The sequence below is a fragment of the Schistocerca americana genome, chromosome 5, assembly GCF_021461395.2.
Source record: "Schistocerca americana isolate TAMUIC-IGC-003095 chromosome 5, iqSchAmer2.1, whole genome shotgun sequence".
In the NCBI taxonomy this organism is placed as follows: domain Eukaryota; kingdom Metazoa; phylum Arthropoda; class Insecta; order Orthoptera; family Acrididae; genus Schistocerca; species Schistocerca americana.
This window is the reverse complement of record NC_060123.1, coordinates 435,171,931-435,189,327: the sequence shown is the minus strand read 5'-3', so window position 1 is coordinate 435,189,327 and position 17,397 is coordinate 435,171,931. Positions and strand designations below refer to the sequence as shown.

Genomic DNA, 17,397 nt, shown 5'->3' with positions numbered 1-17,397 from the left:
CTCCAGGATGCTTCCTTTGGGACGATTGGGCTTTGGTTTTGATGTCATAACTGTAAACCCATGTTTTGTCACCAGTTATGACCCTTATGACCAAAACAGGATCATCTTTGACATCATTCAAGAGCTCCTGAGCGATGCTAATGCAATGGTTCCTCTGTTCAAAATTGAGAAGTTTCGAACAAACTTTGCTGACAAACGTCTCATGCCCAAAACATGAAAAAATTTGTATGACACGATGCAACTGAGATGCCAACATCCTCAGAAACATCTCTTACAGTAATTTGACAATTTTCTTCACAGCTGATGCTGATGCTGATGTTGATGTGCTGTGGCATCCAGAGCAAGGTTCGTCATTGGCATCCTCTCGGCCATCTTGGAAGAGATTGTACCACTGTCACCATTTAAAGTGTTTTAAAGTACTTGATTCCATTTTTCACACAAAATTTGATGCAAATTCTTTGCCCCATTTTTTATAATAATTGAAAATTGCTGAGCACACTAAAACATGTCTAACCTTGCTATTTATCAAAAACAAACAAAGTATGCCATACACTTGAAACTGTGAACATAATGTTCGGGACATGTGTACCAATGTAACACAAAAAAAAAGATCAATAATCAAATGTATGTTGCGCATGCAATTTGAAAAGTCACTTATTTTTTTACAGCCACCATACACTTCTGGCAGTAGAAGTAAACTGACAAATGTTAACTATCAATTTCAAAACGTTTACAACCAACATTCAAGAAGTCAGTGTTCACTCCCTTAAAATGGTCAACACTGTCCATCATGTGATCTAGCAGTTCATCTCATATAGCTAACATTCCTCTGTGTGCTTCTGTCTCCATTCAACACCATAACCAAAAATATAATGTTGTCTGGCCTGGAGGTTTGTTAGGCAATGGTAATACCATAACTAATCCACTGGCTAGGGAAAACATTTTGAGATGCTGTCTCACCTTTATGGTACATGGTGGAGGCACTCCATGCTGGTAGAAGTATACTGCATTCCTTAGTGATAAAATAGTATGGCCTCTAATTGTTAGACTAACCCACTTAAACATAAATAAACAAAATGTGAGGAACTGTATTTTGCATATATACTAGAACAATGTACATGGAAACCACTCAGAATAAAACATTTGTTGCTCAAGTGGCCGTTTCTGTCACTTCCCAGAATACTGGATTATTCTCTTGAGTTATCTTGTATAATTTCTGTATTTAAAATTTCAGTACATTTGAAAGTGAACTAAATACTTCTATAATGTGCATGTTTGCAATCTAGTCTGATAGACCTAGACACTGAGTAGGCGATTACTAAAATTGGTAAACATTGGTTTGGAAAAGTAAGTTGAAGTATCAAGGATATTTGTATAATCAGATAAGCCCTTCATGAGATTGAACCTATAAAGAAAAATTTTAAAGAAGTGAGAGTAAAATAAAACAGCAGTCAGGGAGATACAACATACAACTACTAGATAAAAAAATTCTTCTTTTATCCTTTTTTAATTTTTTCTCTTTGTTAGCTGAGACACCTTTTGTGTCACTAACAAAAATCAGTGGAAAAAATCTTGATTTAAAACAGAACAACATTAAATACTGTGCATTTGATACAATGAATGAATTACTGATAACAGCAAAAGGTTTTAAATGAAAGAAGAAACCTACTGTTCCAGAAGTTAAAAGTGTTGTGTTGTAGGTGTTTCTATCAAACCTGCAGGGAGGTGTGCCTCCTGATGGTAAGTATTGTCCTTCCTTCTTTCTCTTTGTGTTTTTTTAAGAATATTAATATACAAGTTTTACTGAGAAAAATAATTTTAAAACAACTATAACATAAAGTAATTTGTCATTTGAAATCAGTGCTGGCCCAGTTACCTGTAATTGACTGCACAATAGTCAATATTTATTGTTTATGTTGTGTACCTAAGTGTTTGTGCATGATTATACACCTCTCAGCACTGGTTATTAAAGGAATCTAGTATGGTGCACAATTTATGGCATGAAAATGTATGAAGCTGTCTTGGCAGTTTTGATTTATTTTTATTTGTCTGTTTTGCATGAAGAGCATGTTATCATTCTTTCCAGTTCACTGGTATCTTGTTTTCCAACAATTTTACTATGTTGTTGGTCAGTCATGAAATCGTGGCTGGTGCAACAGGAGCGCATGTGAATGCTAAGATCAGTCTTAGAACGTAAAGCTCTCACTAGACTTCTTGTAGTTTCAATTAGTTACTAATTTTTGATAACATTGTTAGGAGATAATCAGGTGCTTGTATTGTGTGTCTACTTGTAGACGAATGCCTTATACAGTGCAAGTCACTTCTCTAAGATTTACTGTAGTACGATGTAAGCAATCCACTCTAGTTTTCATGTAATCACAATTTCGCAGAGTAAATCAAAATATGATTGACTTATCACTAAGAACTGATAATTTTTAGAATGGTATTTATGAATGGACCTCTTGAGATGTTACAACTGCCATGGTTTTTCTTATTCGTACTTATTTACTGTTCAATATTAGGATATTACTGCAATGATGCCACATCTCCCAGTGCACAAAGCAGTACTATGTGGGAAGTAGTGCTTGGCATTTTCTAGTACTGCCACAAGAAGGATAGTGTTCTGTCTTCTATTTCAAAATCAAATGACACCAAATTCAATACAGGATGTGACACTTTCATTATTTAAAATATGTAACACCTGTATTATTCACCATTTCTTTTAGCTATACAGTTTTTTTCTCCACTTCCAAAAAAGCATATTTCAGTTCTTAATATTTTGATAGACCTTAAAAGTCTCTGAGTTTTGTTACATTCAGAACTGTTGCAGAGTAATCTTTAATTGCATTTAGTATAAAGTTATATTCTGGTATGCTTTCTTAATAATTATATTTTTACATGTTAATGCATTTTCCCTTTACTGCATGGCACTATCGTGCTGCTAATATAGTTCTTGCTAAAAATGGTAACATTTTTTATTATAAATATGGCTATTACCACAGTGTGCCAAACTATTCGGTGTTAACTTGTAAGTAACTGGAAAGAAAACATATTTCTTATGATTTACAATATATCTTTCTTAGTATTTTCTTCTTTCTTTTAGATTTATGTTTTTACTAATATGAAAGGTTTGTGTCTTGAAAGACTGGGTATCCGTAAATTGTGTTCTGTGCTTGCAACTTCATCTTTCTGATAACATATATGTATTGGTTTGAAAACAGAAATTATGTATGACATCTTGGATGAAATTGAAAATGAAACCAAAGAGCTGCTGTAGATGTACATGTAGATCATAATAGAGAGGTGCCTTATAAATTGTAATCACTTTTATCTGGTTATCCTAGCAACATTTAAATGTTCTGTTATGAACACTATATTGGAAGCAATATTCAGAGGTTTATTTGACCCTTGGTAGAGAGTCATAGGGATGCTGGGAAACCTCAATTAGCAGATGCTTGAATATAGATGCTAACTATCTTGCAAAAGCCTACTTCCAAAGTTTCAAGAAACCGTATTAAGTGAGGAATCTAGGAATATATTACAGACCTCTACACATTGCCCCTATAGGTACCCTGAAGACAAGTTTAGTCTATTACAGTGTGCACAGAGACATTTAAGCAATGAATTATCTCATACTCTATGCACTAATGGATCGAGAAGGAGGCCTAATATGTGATACAACACTCCACAGCAATTTGGAGGGTAAACATGTAGATTGCAGTAAACAGGTGCCGGATCTGACGTGGGTGTTGTGGCACTACAGCGGACTGTGTGCGCCAGTCATTCTGCAGTACATATAGAAGCTAGATTTTGTGCTCTTCATCTTTTCTAAAAATGAAGGATGAAATTAGAAATTCACTATTGTTATTATTGATGATATGTTTTCTAAGGCAGGCCAGGTGGAAAACAGTTATGATAATGAGAACTTGCTTTTCTTTAGGCTGTGTTTATAAAATTGTATAAAAATGGAGAAGAGTCGGATGATGTAAAAATGAATGGATAGACTAAACCTCTAACAAACAATGGAAAATCTGGAATGGAATAAAAACAACAGCACATCCATCTGATATTGCCTCTAGCAGCCCATCTTTCTGTCCCCACAACGTCCCTGCCCACTACCACAGGCAGTACTACAGCATCCTACCCTACCCTGCTATCCCTCCTCCTCCACACCTCGTGCCTCTCCTTTACCTGTGCGCGTGTGTGTGTGTGTGTGTGTGTGTGTGTGTGTGTGTGTGTGAGTGAGTGAGTGAGTGAATGAGTGAGTGAGAATAAAAACAGGCTCACCACAAAGGAATTACCCAAATGGGAATTAGTGTACATGTACAGATAAACAAGTGATTACAGTTTCAGAAAAACTGGACGATTTATTCAAGAAAAAGAGCTCCACACGTCAATAATGCATTGATCCACCTCTGGCCCTTATGTAAGCTGTTATTCAGCTTGTTATTGATTGATAAGAGTTGTTGGATTTCCTCATGAGTGATATCATGCCAAATTCTGCCCAATTGGTACAGAACTGAGAAAACATTTTGGAGAAATATGATTAAAGGACATTTTACATATGCACAGAACAAAATAAATGACTTGTGTGACTTTTTGTTCTCTAATAAAAATTAAAATACTGTTTTAGGGCTAATTGTGAAGTGTGCCACCAGTGCTGTACAGCAACAACTTATACTTACATTAGTGCCATAACTGTGAATGTAGTATGTATTTATTTTCATAGTAATGAATTTCTGAAAGTAAGTAACTAGAAGTATTTTGCGGATTGCAATAAGTCATAGTAGATGCACTGGTACAGAAGATAAATTTGAGTTTGACAGGAGTTTGAGCTGCGATTATCTAAGAACACTATGTCCATAGCAGAACATCCTGACTATAGAATAATATCCTAGACCGGCAAGGATGGTAAGAAATATTTCCTCACATGGACTAAGCAATGAGGAATTGGAGTGGACGATAGGTTTAGAACTTCAGAATGGGTTCACATTTGTAATATTTTAAGGATGGATAAAGTATCACACAGATCATTCACTACTTATACATACATATGAAAGAAACTGTGAGTAAAAAGAAACCCCCTAAAATAGAATGCCTGGCAAATGAATCAAAACATAAGGAAGATTTCGTGTATCCTATCTCATTCCTTAAAATTTCGCCATTTTATTAACAATAAAATAAAATTTGCATAAAAACAGATCTGTCATAGAATTGAAGTAAGAGAATGCAAAAATATAAATGCAGGTGAATAAGGGTGAAATGTCAATAACACAACAAAATAATGCAAAGAAACCAGAGTATTGAACAGTGTCATTTCATGTGGCAGATGAATTTTTTGCTCCTGTGCCACATGAAAGTAGTCTGTTACACCTGCTTGTCTCTGGCAGCTTATCCCTTGATATCTACATCCACATTATACACATATTCTGCAAATTGGTATGAATTGCATGACAGAGGTTACTTAACATTGCATAGTGTGTGGCAACAAAAACTGCTGATTTGAAGGTCAGCAAAAATATATACAGGGTGTCTCTCCTAAGAGATGTCAGGTGCATTTTCCCTTGGTTTTTGGCAGATATTTGCAGTTTCATTTCTGTAGTATGTAGATGGAGTTGGTCAAAAACAAATAGCTCACCACATGTTTCATGCAACGCTCAGTGTCAGTGGAAAGCATCAGTTTGTTACCATTACAAGCAAAATTATTTTTAAAGCAGAATTTTATTTGTCCATTCAATGCAGGAGTCCCAAATTAGCCTAGTGTTAAATTTGTTTTATTAATATGTATTAACATGGACAGTAAAACATAAAGAATAATTAATACTCCAGAAGTGACTGAAAAGCACTGCTACATGGCAGTACCAGACAGCACAGGGCAGGGTTGCACATGAGTCACTGCTGGAGGACTGTTTATTCTGGCATTTTACGGTCTCTGTTAATACATACTGCTACATCGGATAACACACTAGACTAATTTGAGGCTGCTCTATTGAATGGGCATGTGTAATTCCACATTATAAATAATTTGTAACATGAAACAGATCGATTCTTTGGCATGATTATGGCCCTTGCATGTAAGATGCGATGAGCAATATTTATTTGGGCTGACTCCAGCTATATATATTTTAAATTCAGTGCATTAGTATTTGTAAAATGACTCTTAGTGTTCATTAAAAATGACGATCATTCCACTTGGGACCTGTGGAATGGTACATTAGCTTATTTGTTTTAGTTGTAAATATTTGTCATGTATTGTTGTTTTTCTGACATGTTCCACATCCAGGAGGACCTCCTCACTACGGATCAATTGGAATGAAAGTAAATCTAATCTAATCTAATCTAATAGCTAAAAGGACAGTACAAATATCTGCCAAAACATCAAATAAAGTGTGCCTGATGAGTCTTAGGAGATACCTGCTTTTTTTTTACACACACACACACACACACACACACACACACACACACACACACAAACAAACTAGAAAAATAATGCACCATGAAGGATTTATCCAAGTGGGACACATATTCACTGGCCATCGTGGCCTGGACTCTCAGTAACTAGACTATAATTGTCTTCAGTGATGAGTCCCACTTTGAACTGAGCTCTGATGAACAGCAAAGATGTATCTGGAGCTGCGTCCGACAGTGGTGGGATAACAACCTGACTGTCACCAGCCATACGGCCTGACAGCCAGGAGTAATGATCCAGGATGCCACTTAATTTTATAGCAGAATCCCTTTGGTTTCCATCCACAGCACCTTTTCAGTGCAGCAGTACGATGATGATATTCTATGCCCTGTTTTGTTGTCCTTTATGTCAAGCCATCCTGGGCTTACATTTCAGCAAGACAATTCAGCCTGCATATAGTAAGACTTTTTACTGCTTATCTTTGTGCTTGCCAATACCTACCTTGGCCAGCAAGATTGCCAGACTCACCCCAACTGAGAATGTATGGAGCATTATGGGTGGGACCTCCAACCAGCTCAGGATTTTGATGATCTAATGTACCAGTTGGGCAGAATTTGGCATGATATCACTCATGAGGAAATCCAACAACTCTTATCAATCAATAATAAGCTGAATAACAGCTTACATAAGGGCCAGAGGTGGACCAATGCATTATTGACTTGTGGAGCTCTTTTTCTTGAATAAATCGTCCAGTTTTTCTGAAACTGTAATCACTTGTTTATCTGTACATGTACACTAATTCCCATTTGGATAATTCCTTTGTGGTGAGCCTGTTTTTATTCTTTTTATATATTATTTATAGTTTTTTTAGTGTATGTGTGCTTTGTTCGTGTAGAGTGTATGGTCTGCTTAATTTTTTTGTTTTGTTTTTCTTCAATCAAAATTTTACATTATTACACCCCCCTTGCTCGTGAGTAAGTCCACACACTATGCAAACAGTGTAAAACCAATTACCTATTTTTGTGGTTCTCATGTCAAAATTGCCTTAATAGTGTAATATTTTCAAAATACCTTTCATCCCCTATTTCACGCCCTTAGGGGTGGAATTTCAAAAAATCCCTTCTTAAATGATGCTTAGTGTAAGTCTCCAAATTTCAAATTTCTGTCTTTAGTTGTGTGGGCTGGGTGATGATGAGTCTTGTATATATAGAGAGAAATTAAGATTCTGAAGTTCTGGTCGACTCTGTTGAACATAATGTTGAATGTGCAATGATCCGTGTAAACAATGGAGGTTATACGTAGCCTTCTCATAAATAAATTCACAAGATGCTACACTGGATAAGAGAATTCAGCTACTGTACACTTATTTTCTGTAAAATGGTAAAGAACAAACTCTCTCTACTAGACCAAGCAGACATACATTATGAATGAAACAGCCCCTAACCAAGTTCTCTAGGATTGCTAGCACATCAGTAGCACATGTTTTGTTTATTTGTGTATACTGGCAGATTAAAGTGTGCTTCATCAGTAAAGAACACCAACCAGTCATTAAGCAAATTTCAAGCAGCTCTTCCCATGTATTTCTCAGAGCAACAAAATTGCATTCATAGACTTTTGCACCACAGCCAACTTTTATGGATGGAAATGGAGGTCATCATGAAGATTTCACTTCACAGAACACTCAGAAAGCAGAAGAGTTACAGCATGCTTGCATGCTGACACTGAGGATATCACAGAATAAACAGTCTTACAGCTGTGACGTTTTGTGATAGTTTTCTGGGCTGTGGTAGCCCTCTTGTGCTCCTTCACACATTTATAGTAGCCCTCCATGTGTCCAACCATGAAATAATTAATTTACAGTCAAGACTAAGACTTTGGGTGGGAATATTGAAGTGTGTATGAAATTTATGCTACATAGTGGCTATTGACTGTTCACAGTAAGTTTTGTTGCTAGATCCTGTACCACACATTAGGCTTTCTCCCTTTTTCATTCACATATGAAGTGCTGGAAGAGTTACTGCTTGAATGGCTGTGTATGCACACTGTAATTAGCCTAGTCTTTTCTTTGTGGTCACTGTGGGAGTGATATGCAGGGGGGCAATGTATATTACTTGATTCTTCGCCTAATTCTGGTTCTTTCACTTGATGCTGGGTTTCAGCATTTCCATGATGCTCTGCAAGGGGTAGACAAACCTGTGGCCTTTTTTACTGCCCTTCAATATCTCCTTTTTGTCTTATTTGATATGAATACTACCAACTTGAGTCATATTCTAAGTTGCACATGGTTTTGTAAACAGTCTTCTTTGCAAATTTACTATGTTTTCCAAATATCCTACCAATGCTCTAAAGCCTGGTACCTCCTTTACCTAGGTTTCAGCCTATGTGATCTCCATTGTATATCCATACAGACTGTTATAACCAGGTGCTTGTATGAGTGATTCCAACTGTGCATCCTTGGTGGTGTTAGTCATGGAATACTATGTTTCTGCATTATGTAAAATGCACAATTTTACATTTTGTACATTTTAAGTGAGTAACTAGTCTTTGCATCACTTGGAAATCTTATCACCATCTGCCTGAATATTTACTCAGATTTTTTTCAGATGGACTGTTTTACAGATAACTGTATAACCTGCAAAAAGCTGCCAATTACCATTGATACATTTTACCAGGTTATTAGTAAAGAATGTGAATACAGTCTCAATACATTCTCCCATGGCACACTTGAAGTTACTCCTGCTTCTTTCAATGACTCTCTCCAAGATAACATATAGCATCTTTTGTACCAGAAATCACCAATCCAGTGACAAATTTTATTTGATACCATGACATTATCGCACTTTTGTTAGTTAACATTGGTGTGCTAATGAGTCCAGTGCTTAGAAATATTGTATCCATCTGGTTATTTTGGTTGATGACTTTCAGCCTCTCACATGAAAACAGCCCAGTATGTATTTCACATAATATTTATAGATTCTATGTTGCTGGTATGGAGGTGGCAGATGAAATTCCTCAATGTGTGTGAGCAGAGAATATGATCTATGATTTTGCAGCAGATGGTTGTCAATGAGATTGGAGATAGATTTGTGGATAACTTCTGCTACAACTCTAGTAGAAAAGGGTGACAAGTGCTTCCTTTCAACTACTGGTTAAAGATTGTATTTGATGGATGTAATGTATGTTATGACTGAGAGAGTGAATAACTCAGCCACAAATTCTGTATAGAATTTGATAGTGATTTCATGGCCCCTGGAGCTTTGTTCAACTTCTACAATTTCAGCTGTTATCAAATGCTACTGATATTAATGTCAGTTGCAGTGTTACAAGAATTAAACTGGCGCAGTCTTTCATACACCATCTCTCTATCTATAAACTATATGATTTGTTTGCCAGCTAATATGCAATAGTTGCTGTTTCCTTGCAGATTTGTGGATGGTGACTGTACAATTAAGATGAACTATTCCACTAGGTACATTTCTTGTCATTCAAACTTGAACCACAGTTCTTCTACATGCTCCAGCTCAGATGTTAATGTTTTGTAGTTCCTGTTTCAGGTATGACACAGGGAATATTGTCTTACCTAACACCTATAATACTGTAGTTACTTCAGTTGTTTTCTGGACGATTAAAGTCCTCTCTGATGATAAAAGTATGCTTGGGAAACTTAGGTACTGAGATTTTCACTAAGGTATTTTGCAAAATTCCCTAGACATACACACCGAGTACATGAGGTGATCCTTCTTATCACTTGTGTTTTCCCTATTGTGTATCATTACTCTCTGTGTCTGGACTGCCAATGATTAACAGACCTGTATTCTTTTGTGTTTGTTTAACCCTCTTACAAGACCCAATAGGCTTTCCTATGGGTGAAGAAACTGCAATGGCTCAGTTTCACTTTCAGTGGGAGACAGCACTCCAGACTGGTTGGTTATGGACAGATGTATCTTGAGTTTCCCAGGTCCCTGTCTCTCCTGTATACACTTTCTAGACCTACAACTGACTCACCAATCACAGTCAGGAGGCCAAGTAGTGATAAGTTCTGTATTTCCTGGAGAGGAGACAGTATCCATAGGAGAGGGTAGCACTCAAGCTACCTTTGGTACATTAGTCTCTGTAGCTCACACAACACAGCAGTTCACAGCAGCTTCCAGTCACTTGACAGCAGTCAGGGCAATTTCCGCCTGGTTGCAAACAGCTACTAATTCATCCCATGCCCAATGACAGCATTTGCAATGACACTGCAGTGTCGCTGGTGCAATGTTTAGCTGAATTCTAAACAAATAATTTATATTAACCTTCCTGATTCAATTTTAATTCCAAGATCTGCACACGACAAGGACTACATGCTCCCCTTTAAGATTTGAGGTTATAACACCCAAGAAAGTGCTTTGTATTATGAACATGGGAAAATATTTACTGATACCTGAAAGTAACTTCATGTTTTGCACTTCTGTCAGATTTGTGTAGCAATGTTTAAAGCATTGGTAATGACAAATGTGAACAGTATATATTGTTGTTGAATGAGGAAGTTAAATGGAACACAATATGACAGTTATAATATCTGGGAACATGCAATACTATGCCACAGCAGCCAACTTTGTAAGAGTTAAGTTCACATCTAGGTCATAAAACTCCATACACTGACCTAGAAAAACAGGTCAGGAAGTGAAAAAAAAGTGGAAAGTCTGCACCAGTCACAATGGTACATGCACTGTAATAGGGGTAAACAATTTTTTGACGAGATAGTGCTGCCAAAGATCAGCACTGTTTCTCACACTAAAAATAACAAAAATCCTGGAGCATCAACAAAGCATGTTTTTGGCTTGGGGTGGTCAACTGTGCTACAATTAGTAGGCTGTAGAAGATACGTGCCTACATACCAGCTTCTGTCCCAGGAGTAACTGTAGAAGGGCAGACAGGCTTGAAATGGACATTGAAGTGTGAGCTTTAAGACTCTTGAGGCATCTTTTTGTTTAGAGGGAAATTTGGAAAAATCCAGAAAGAGAGAGATATATACATGAAAGGAAGGAAGAAAATTTATCACAAGTCATAAAAGAACTGAAGTAAAAGCAGCAAGTAAGTAGATGGAAGTAACAGCTGAGTGTCATGAGCTCAACCTCCAGCCTTAATAGTAACTTTATCCAGTTCTGTGTCTGTTTACATGCCCAAGATTATTCCAGATCAAGATTTTGTATCTTTTTCTCCACTGGTACACACTAGGTCGTACTCCAGTTTGCAAGTAGATGCACATTTCTGTCTTATATACTGTCATCTTGCATATCACAAATATGTTAAAACACGTCCTTTGACTTATCAAATATTTGTTAAGACTGTCCATCTGATGTAAGAGTGACACAGATTTATATGAAAGAAAATGTTCACAGACATCTTGCAGATAGAACAAAAAAATTATAATTCAGTATTTACCGTTTAGGCGAAATTTTTTGGAACACCAGAACAGTAAAATTCTTGATCCAAAAATATATACTCTGAACTGTTATTCGGCAACATAACTGTGGCTCAGTAGTCTAGAATACCAATTAAAGTGCTAAAATTTGAAAGTACTCTGTGATACATACGTTATATCTATTATTTTCTTACTTTTAGGCTTTGTTTACATTTCAGTTCACTCTGATTATCTATAATAAGATATAACTTTTCAGTAACTTGTATCTGCTTTCACTTTTCCTGGCCATGCCTGAGTGACACACATATGTCAATTGTTTGCCACTACTAAGTTTGCTTTATTGTACTAATGCTTCTGAATTCTTGGTAAAAGAATTTGAAGTAACTAATGTTCACACTGAGTACTATTTGCTCTCCCTCTCCCATCCTATCAACCATACAAAATATTCTCAAGTTTTTAAATAACATTTTGAAAAAGAAATACTTTTCTTCCAAGAAGCTATTATTAAAAGAAAATTATTTTGTTTGTGTTTATTTTCAGTGTCGAGGTGCAAAGATCAATCAAAGTACTGCCAAATCGTGAAAACAATGAAAGCTTGTGGGATACACCAATACTGGAACCAGTGTTGTCACTCATGTCGGAAAAAAACCTAGTTTGGTGACTGTATACCTCTAGCATCATTTATTGATGAATTGTGTGAATTATTGCCTCGGTGTGGACTAAGACACTGTGTGGTAATAGAGTCAAAGAGTTTCAGAGACAACTATATATTAATATGTCAGAAATGACATATTATTGACCCTCACATATTTTTGGTGACATGGTACTAAGTACCATAGTGAAATGTTTCACGCAAAACCCTAAGTGGGGGTGAAAACTTTGAGTACTATTTTCTTGAAGACTGAAAATATTAAAAATAACTATGTCCTGCCATTTTCATATTTGTTCACATTATCAAACTAGAAAGACTTCCATTGGATACTTACAAATTCTATCTAAAATTATGAGATTATTTACTTTAAGACATTTATAATTCAGTTTTCCAAGTTGTTTGGTCCTGTTATTAGTGAAGATTGGGGCTAGTTTAATACTCTTACTACATTACTTATTTTTTTAAAAAGTTGTTGTCTTGCTGTAATGAGATATTTAAGTACACATAAAGTACGATGGTGTTGTTACCAGTATTCCTACAAGCACACATTCCATTTGTTATTTGTAAATAATGTAGCATAAGTTGTAGTATACTTGTAAATATTGTATTTATTGAAATACATTCCTTTGACATAATTCATAGAAATTTTTTTAGATATTTTGCTGTCGTACAACCCTACCTATGTCCTTTCAGTTCAGTCATCTAAGCATACTTCAAGAAAACAACTCAAAGCTTCAACTTGCGACTCATGTATCTTCATTCCTAGCAATCCTGACATAGGTTTGACTTTTACTGTCAAGGAAGGAACATTGAGAACTTTGGTTTGGCACAATCTAGGTTTATTACTGTGAAATGCTTTGCTTGTTACCTAAATATTTGCTGGCATGAAAATTTGTAACACATTAAAACTATGTGCCCTATTTTTCAAAATGAAGATTATATGCACTTCTGTAATGAATTTTTTTTAAACAGTTTACATGTTGTATCACATATTACATGATACATTTCTTTTGTCAGCTAAGCTAAAGTTCACCTGATCTCGATTCCTAATCTATCGTGAAATGTTGTTACTTGTTAATTGACTCTCATGTCAGATAGCTGTGAATCAGAAGCTATCCGATCAGTTACCGAGCATGTTACAACCAGGGCATCTGACACACAAAAGGCAACACTTTCATATGAGAACAATTCTCAAACTTTATTGAAATGTACAGGAAGGAAGAGCTTGTCAATGGAGAATACAATTTGAGAAATTCCACCTGTCATTAGTATTATCCACACAGCATTAACTAGTTCCAAGCCTATAATTAGGTAACTATTTATAACAAAGGACGCACAGCATTTAGCCACAGAGTAATCACATCATCATTGCACAGCACAGTGCCTCTAGTGGCACGAAAATACAGAGGGGTTCAGGAAAATGTAAACACTCTTTGATAGTCAACATTAATGGAAAAAATAACATGGTTATTTTGTGTGTTCAAAGTGACCCTCATCGGTTGCCAAACACTGTCAATGCCACTGAACTGTTGACCGAACTATGGCAGCCAGTGTTGCCAGTGTAATAGCTGCCCAGGACACTTCAACGGTTACTGGGAGTAGCTGGCTTCTGTTGATAAATTTCATTTTTAAAGTCCCCCATAGGTAGAAATCAAGCGGTATAAGGACCGGAAACCGTGGTGGGTCCTCAACAGGTCCTCTTCGACCCATCCGTCATCCAGGTGGATTTTCATCCAAGTAAGCTCTGACATCTCTGTAGTAGTGAGGTGGAGTGCCATCTTGTTGTAGGTAAAACCTTTCCTCTCCAAACACCTCTCAGATGGCAAGTAAAAATCGGTGTCTGCAACATGTGAAGAAACACCTCACCATTATAGTACCTTTAAAGAAGAATGAGCCAATCAAACATTATGATGACAGACAACACCACCACACCACACCACACTACACATTCACACTCAGCAGATTAACATGTTTGTCCACGTGAATGCGAGGATTTTCAGGAGCCCAGTACATGCAGTTGTGGTGGTTTACAGTAGTGTTCAGTTTGAATTGTCTCTTGTCATATCAAATAACCATACCTGTAAACCATTCATCCTTGCAAAGCAATGCTTCAAACCACTCACAGTACTCCATCCTTCGATTCAGATTGTCCTCAATCTTAGCATGCAGTGATCTTGGAATGTACACTTTCTACTTTGCAGGCTTCAGAATTCATTGTGCCCTTGATCGCGGCTTACCCCCCCCCCTCCCCCCCCCCCCCCCCCCCTTTCACAGATTTTTGAGGGGGCGTAGTGAAGTGTTGCAACATAGTAGCACTGGAAGCTGGACTTGTTGATATTTTTGATCAGCCAGATCTTTCCTTATGTACATCCTGAACACTACCACCAGCTTTTGAGTTCCATAAATACCATGCCGCTTCCATTGTTCCACCATTGTGTTTTTGTACTTCCAGTACCACTTGAATACAGCCCTGCATTGCTCAAATGACAATCTTACTTGATTCATTGCTGACAGTCATCTGCCAGAAAACATGAACCAAGATCTGTTGACAAAACAGTGCACTAGCTACCACACAAAACTGCAGTGATACATCATTTCGTTCCTAAGATATTTACTATCAGAGAGTGTCTACATTTTTCAGGATCTTTCTGTATTTACTACATGATGCAAATACACACTTGCAACACTACATGATGCTGCATTACACTGAGAAGTAGTTGTCTTGATCACTACATTCATGTACATTTCATGCTGAACAGGGTGTACTCTTTGTACAACTTCTGTTCCCATACTGTTTCTTCTACATCACTCAAAAGACACTCCTGATTACTGGGAATAAAATTTTCTCCCGACTACAGTTTCTTGGCAGCTGGTTCATGAGAGAAGTTCATTTCCAGAGTAATGTGTCACACACATGGCTTCTTAAATTCCATGTATCCCACATTATAAAAATATGTAGGAAAATTCTGACTGAATGTAAATAATTTTTGAATAAAGGAAACCACTCGCCAAATAACAGAGGCATTGATTTGTCAATGGGCACCGCAAAATAGAAAGAACACTTGCTAACTTAGAAGTTAGAGGACACACACACACACACACACACACACACACACACACACACACACGCACACACACACAAACACACACACACACTCTAAAGCATGCAGTTAGAATGTGCCAGAAAGAAAATGGTGAAAAACAAAGAAAAACATCACCGAAGGTCACCCACAGGACTGTGTTTATGGTCCAGAATTTTGTGATGTTGGCACTGAGCCATTACTGAACTAGCATCAGAGTATAACAAACACTTGAGGCTGCACTGCCTATGCAGATGATTTTCTGATTATAGTGTCCACCAAAATGAGGGCCAAATTAGAGGAAAAAACTAGGGATGTTCTTGAAACACTAAACAACTGCTGCATAGAAAACAAAATAATGACAGTGACACACAAAGCAGTTTATATGTTGGTAAAAGAAATGTTATCAAGATATAGAAAGCCCACAATCAGAATAAATGACCCACCTATCTAAAGAAAAAGAAATATATAGATAGCTTGGTGTAAACATCAACAAAAAGCAAAACTTTCATAAACATGTAGAAATTACCTGCCAAAGAACCATTAAAATCTTGAACAAAATAACAACAGACAGCCAAAGAAGTTTTCAGCTGCCAATGGAGTGTACCGCAATGTAACCTTAATCACTATTGTGGGATATGGATCAAGTCTTTAGACTCATAGAGCCATAAAGGTAAGGACAGCACAGGCTCCATGTCAAGCACAGAGAAATATATTCCTGCACCTGACAGGCATACAAAACAACACTGACTGTCTGGGGATATTGGGCTGACTACCTCTGGACCTAGCTGTACGAAAAAGAGGTGCATAATGTTGGCTCAAAAGGGGCAGATACTGGCCACAAGAGCCTCATCAAATTAGGAAATAAAAGCATGCATTGATAGAGAATGGCGAGAAGTATGGGATAGGGCAGAAACAGGGAGTAGAACCTATCTATTCCTTCCTAACCCAAAAGGAAGATCCAGAATACCATACTTCTTCCAACCACAGGAGGAGGAGGAGGAGGTGCTTAATGTTTTAACGTCCTGTCGACAGCGAGGTCATTAGAGATAGAGCAAAAGCTTGGATTAGGAAAGAATTGGGAAGGAAATCAGCTGTGCCCTCTCAAAGGAACCATCCCAGCATTTGCCTGAAACAATTTAGGGCAATCACGGTAAACCTAAATCAGGACGATCGGAGACAGATTTGAACCATTGTCCTCCTGAATGTGAGTCCAGTGCGCTAACCACTCTGCCACCTCGCTCCCAACCACAGGAGCTATATACTACCTACTTTGACATGTTCCATATACCATGTACTTACTGAAAATATTAAATGCACCATAGACACTTGCAAATGTGGAGCAATTGGCAACCTGGATCACACTGTCAGGGAATGTGCCATTAGACAAGATGTTACATATCAAGACAGGAATTTCTTTGCTAATACAACAGTTTATAACATAATAAGGAATGAGGAACTGTGGCATAAGCTGAATTTGATGACAGCTAAAATATTGATTTATGTACTGTGAAGTGACATGCCTGACAGACAACCAAGAAGATGCCAAACTTTATGACTTATGAGACATGCCACACTAGAACATCCACCTACAACAGCCTTTTGGAAGCAGTGAAGAGATGAGCCCTGGGGAGGACCAGGAAGGATTTCCTGAGACCCTGACAGCACTTCCCAATCTCACACAGTAGGTGGCACCAACAGCACAGCCTCTGTGAATCCTAAATTGTGTTTCAGCATGCTTGGGGATTAACTTTACAGATAAGTGAGAAAATCTGGCTCAGTTCTGATACCAAGTACAGTAGTGTAGTGCTATTAAGGTACAGTTTTGTAATAGTGTTGTCCAGACTTA

At 37.2% G+C, this 17,397-nt stretch overlaps 1 protein-coding gene across 1 annotated transcript in view; it reads left to right on the top strand.

Annotated features, from left to right (window-relative positions):
* Window positions 1–13,006, top strand: part of LOC124615735 (protein madd-4-like) — a 325,617-nt gene extending 312,611 nt beyond the window's left edge. Inside the window, exon 22 of the mRNA XM_047143810.1 lies at window positions 12,357–13,006. Within this exon, the coding sequence (XP_046999766.1) occupies window positions 12,357–12,469 (113 nt within the window). The 3' untranslated portion in view covers window positions 12,470–13,006. The remainder of the gene's footprint in view (window positions 1–12,356) is intronic.
* The last annotated feature ends 4,391 nt before the right edge of the window (window positions 13,007–17,397 follow it).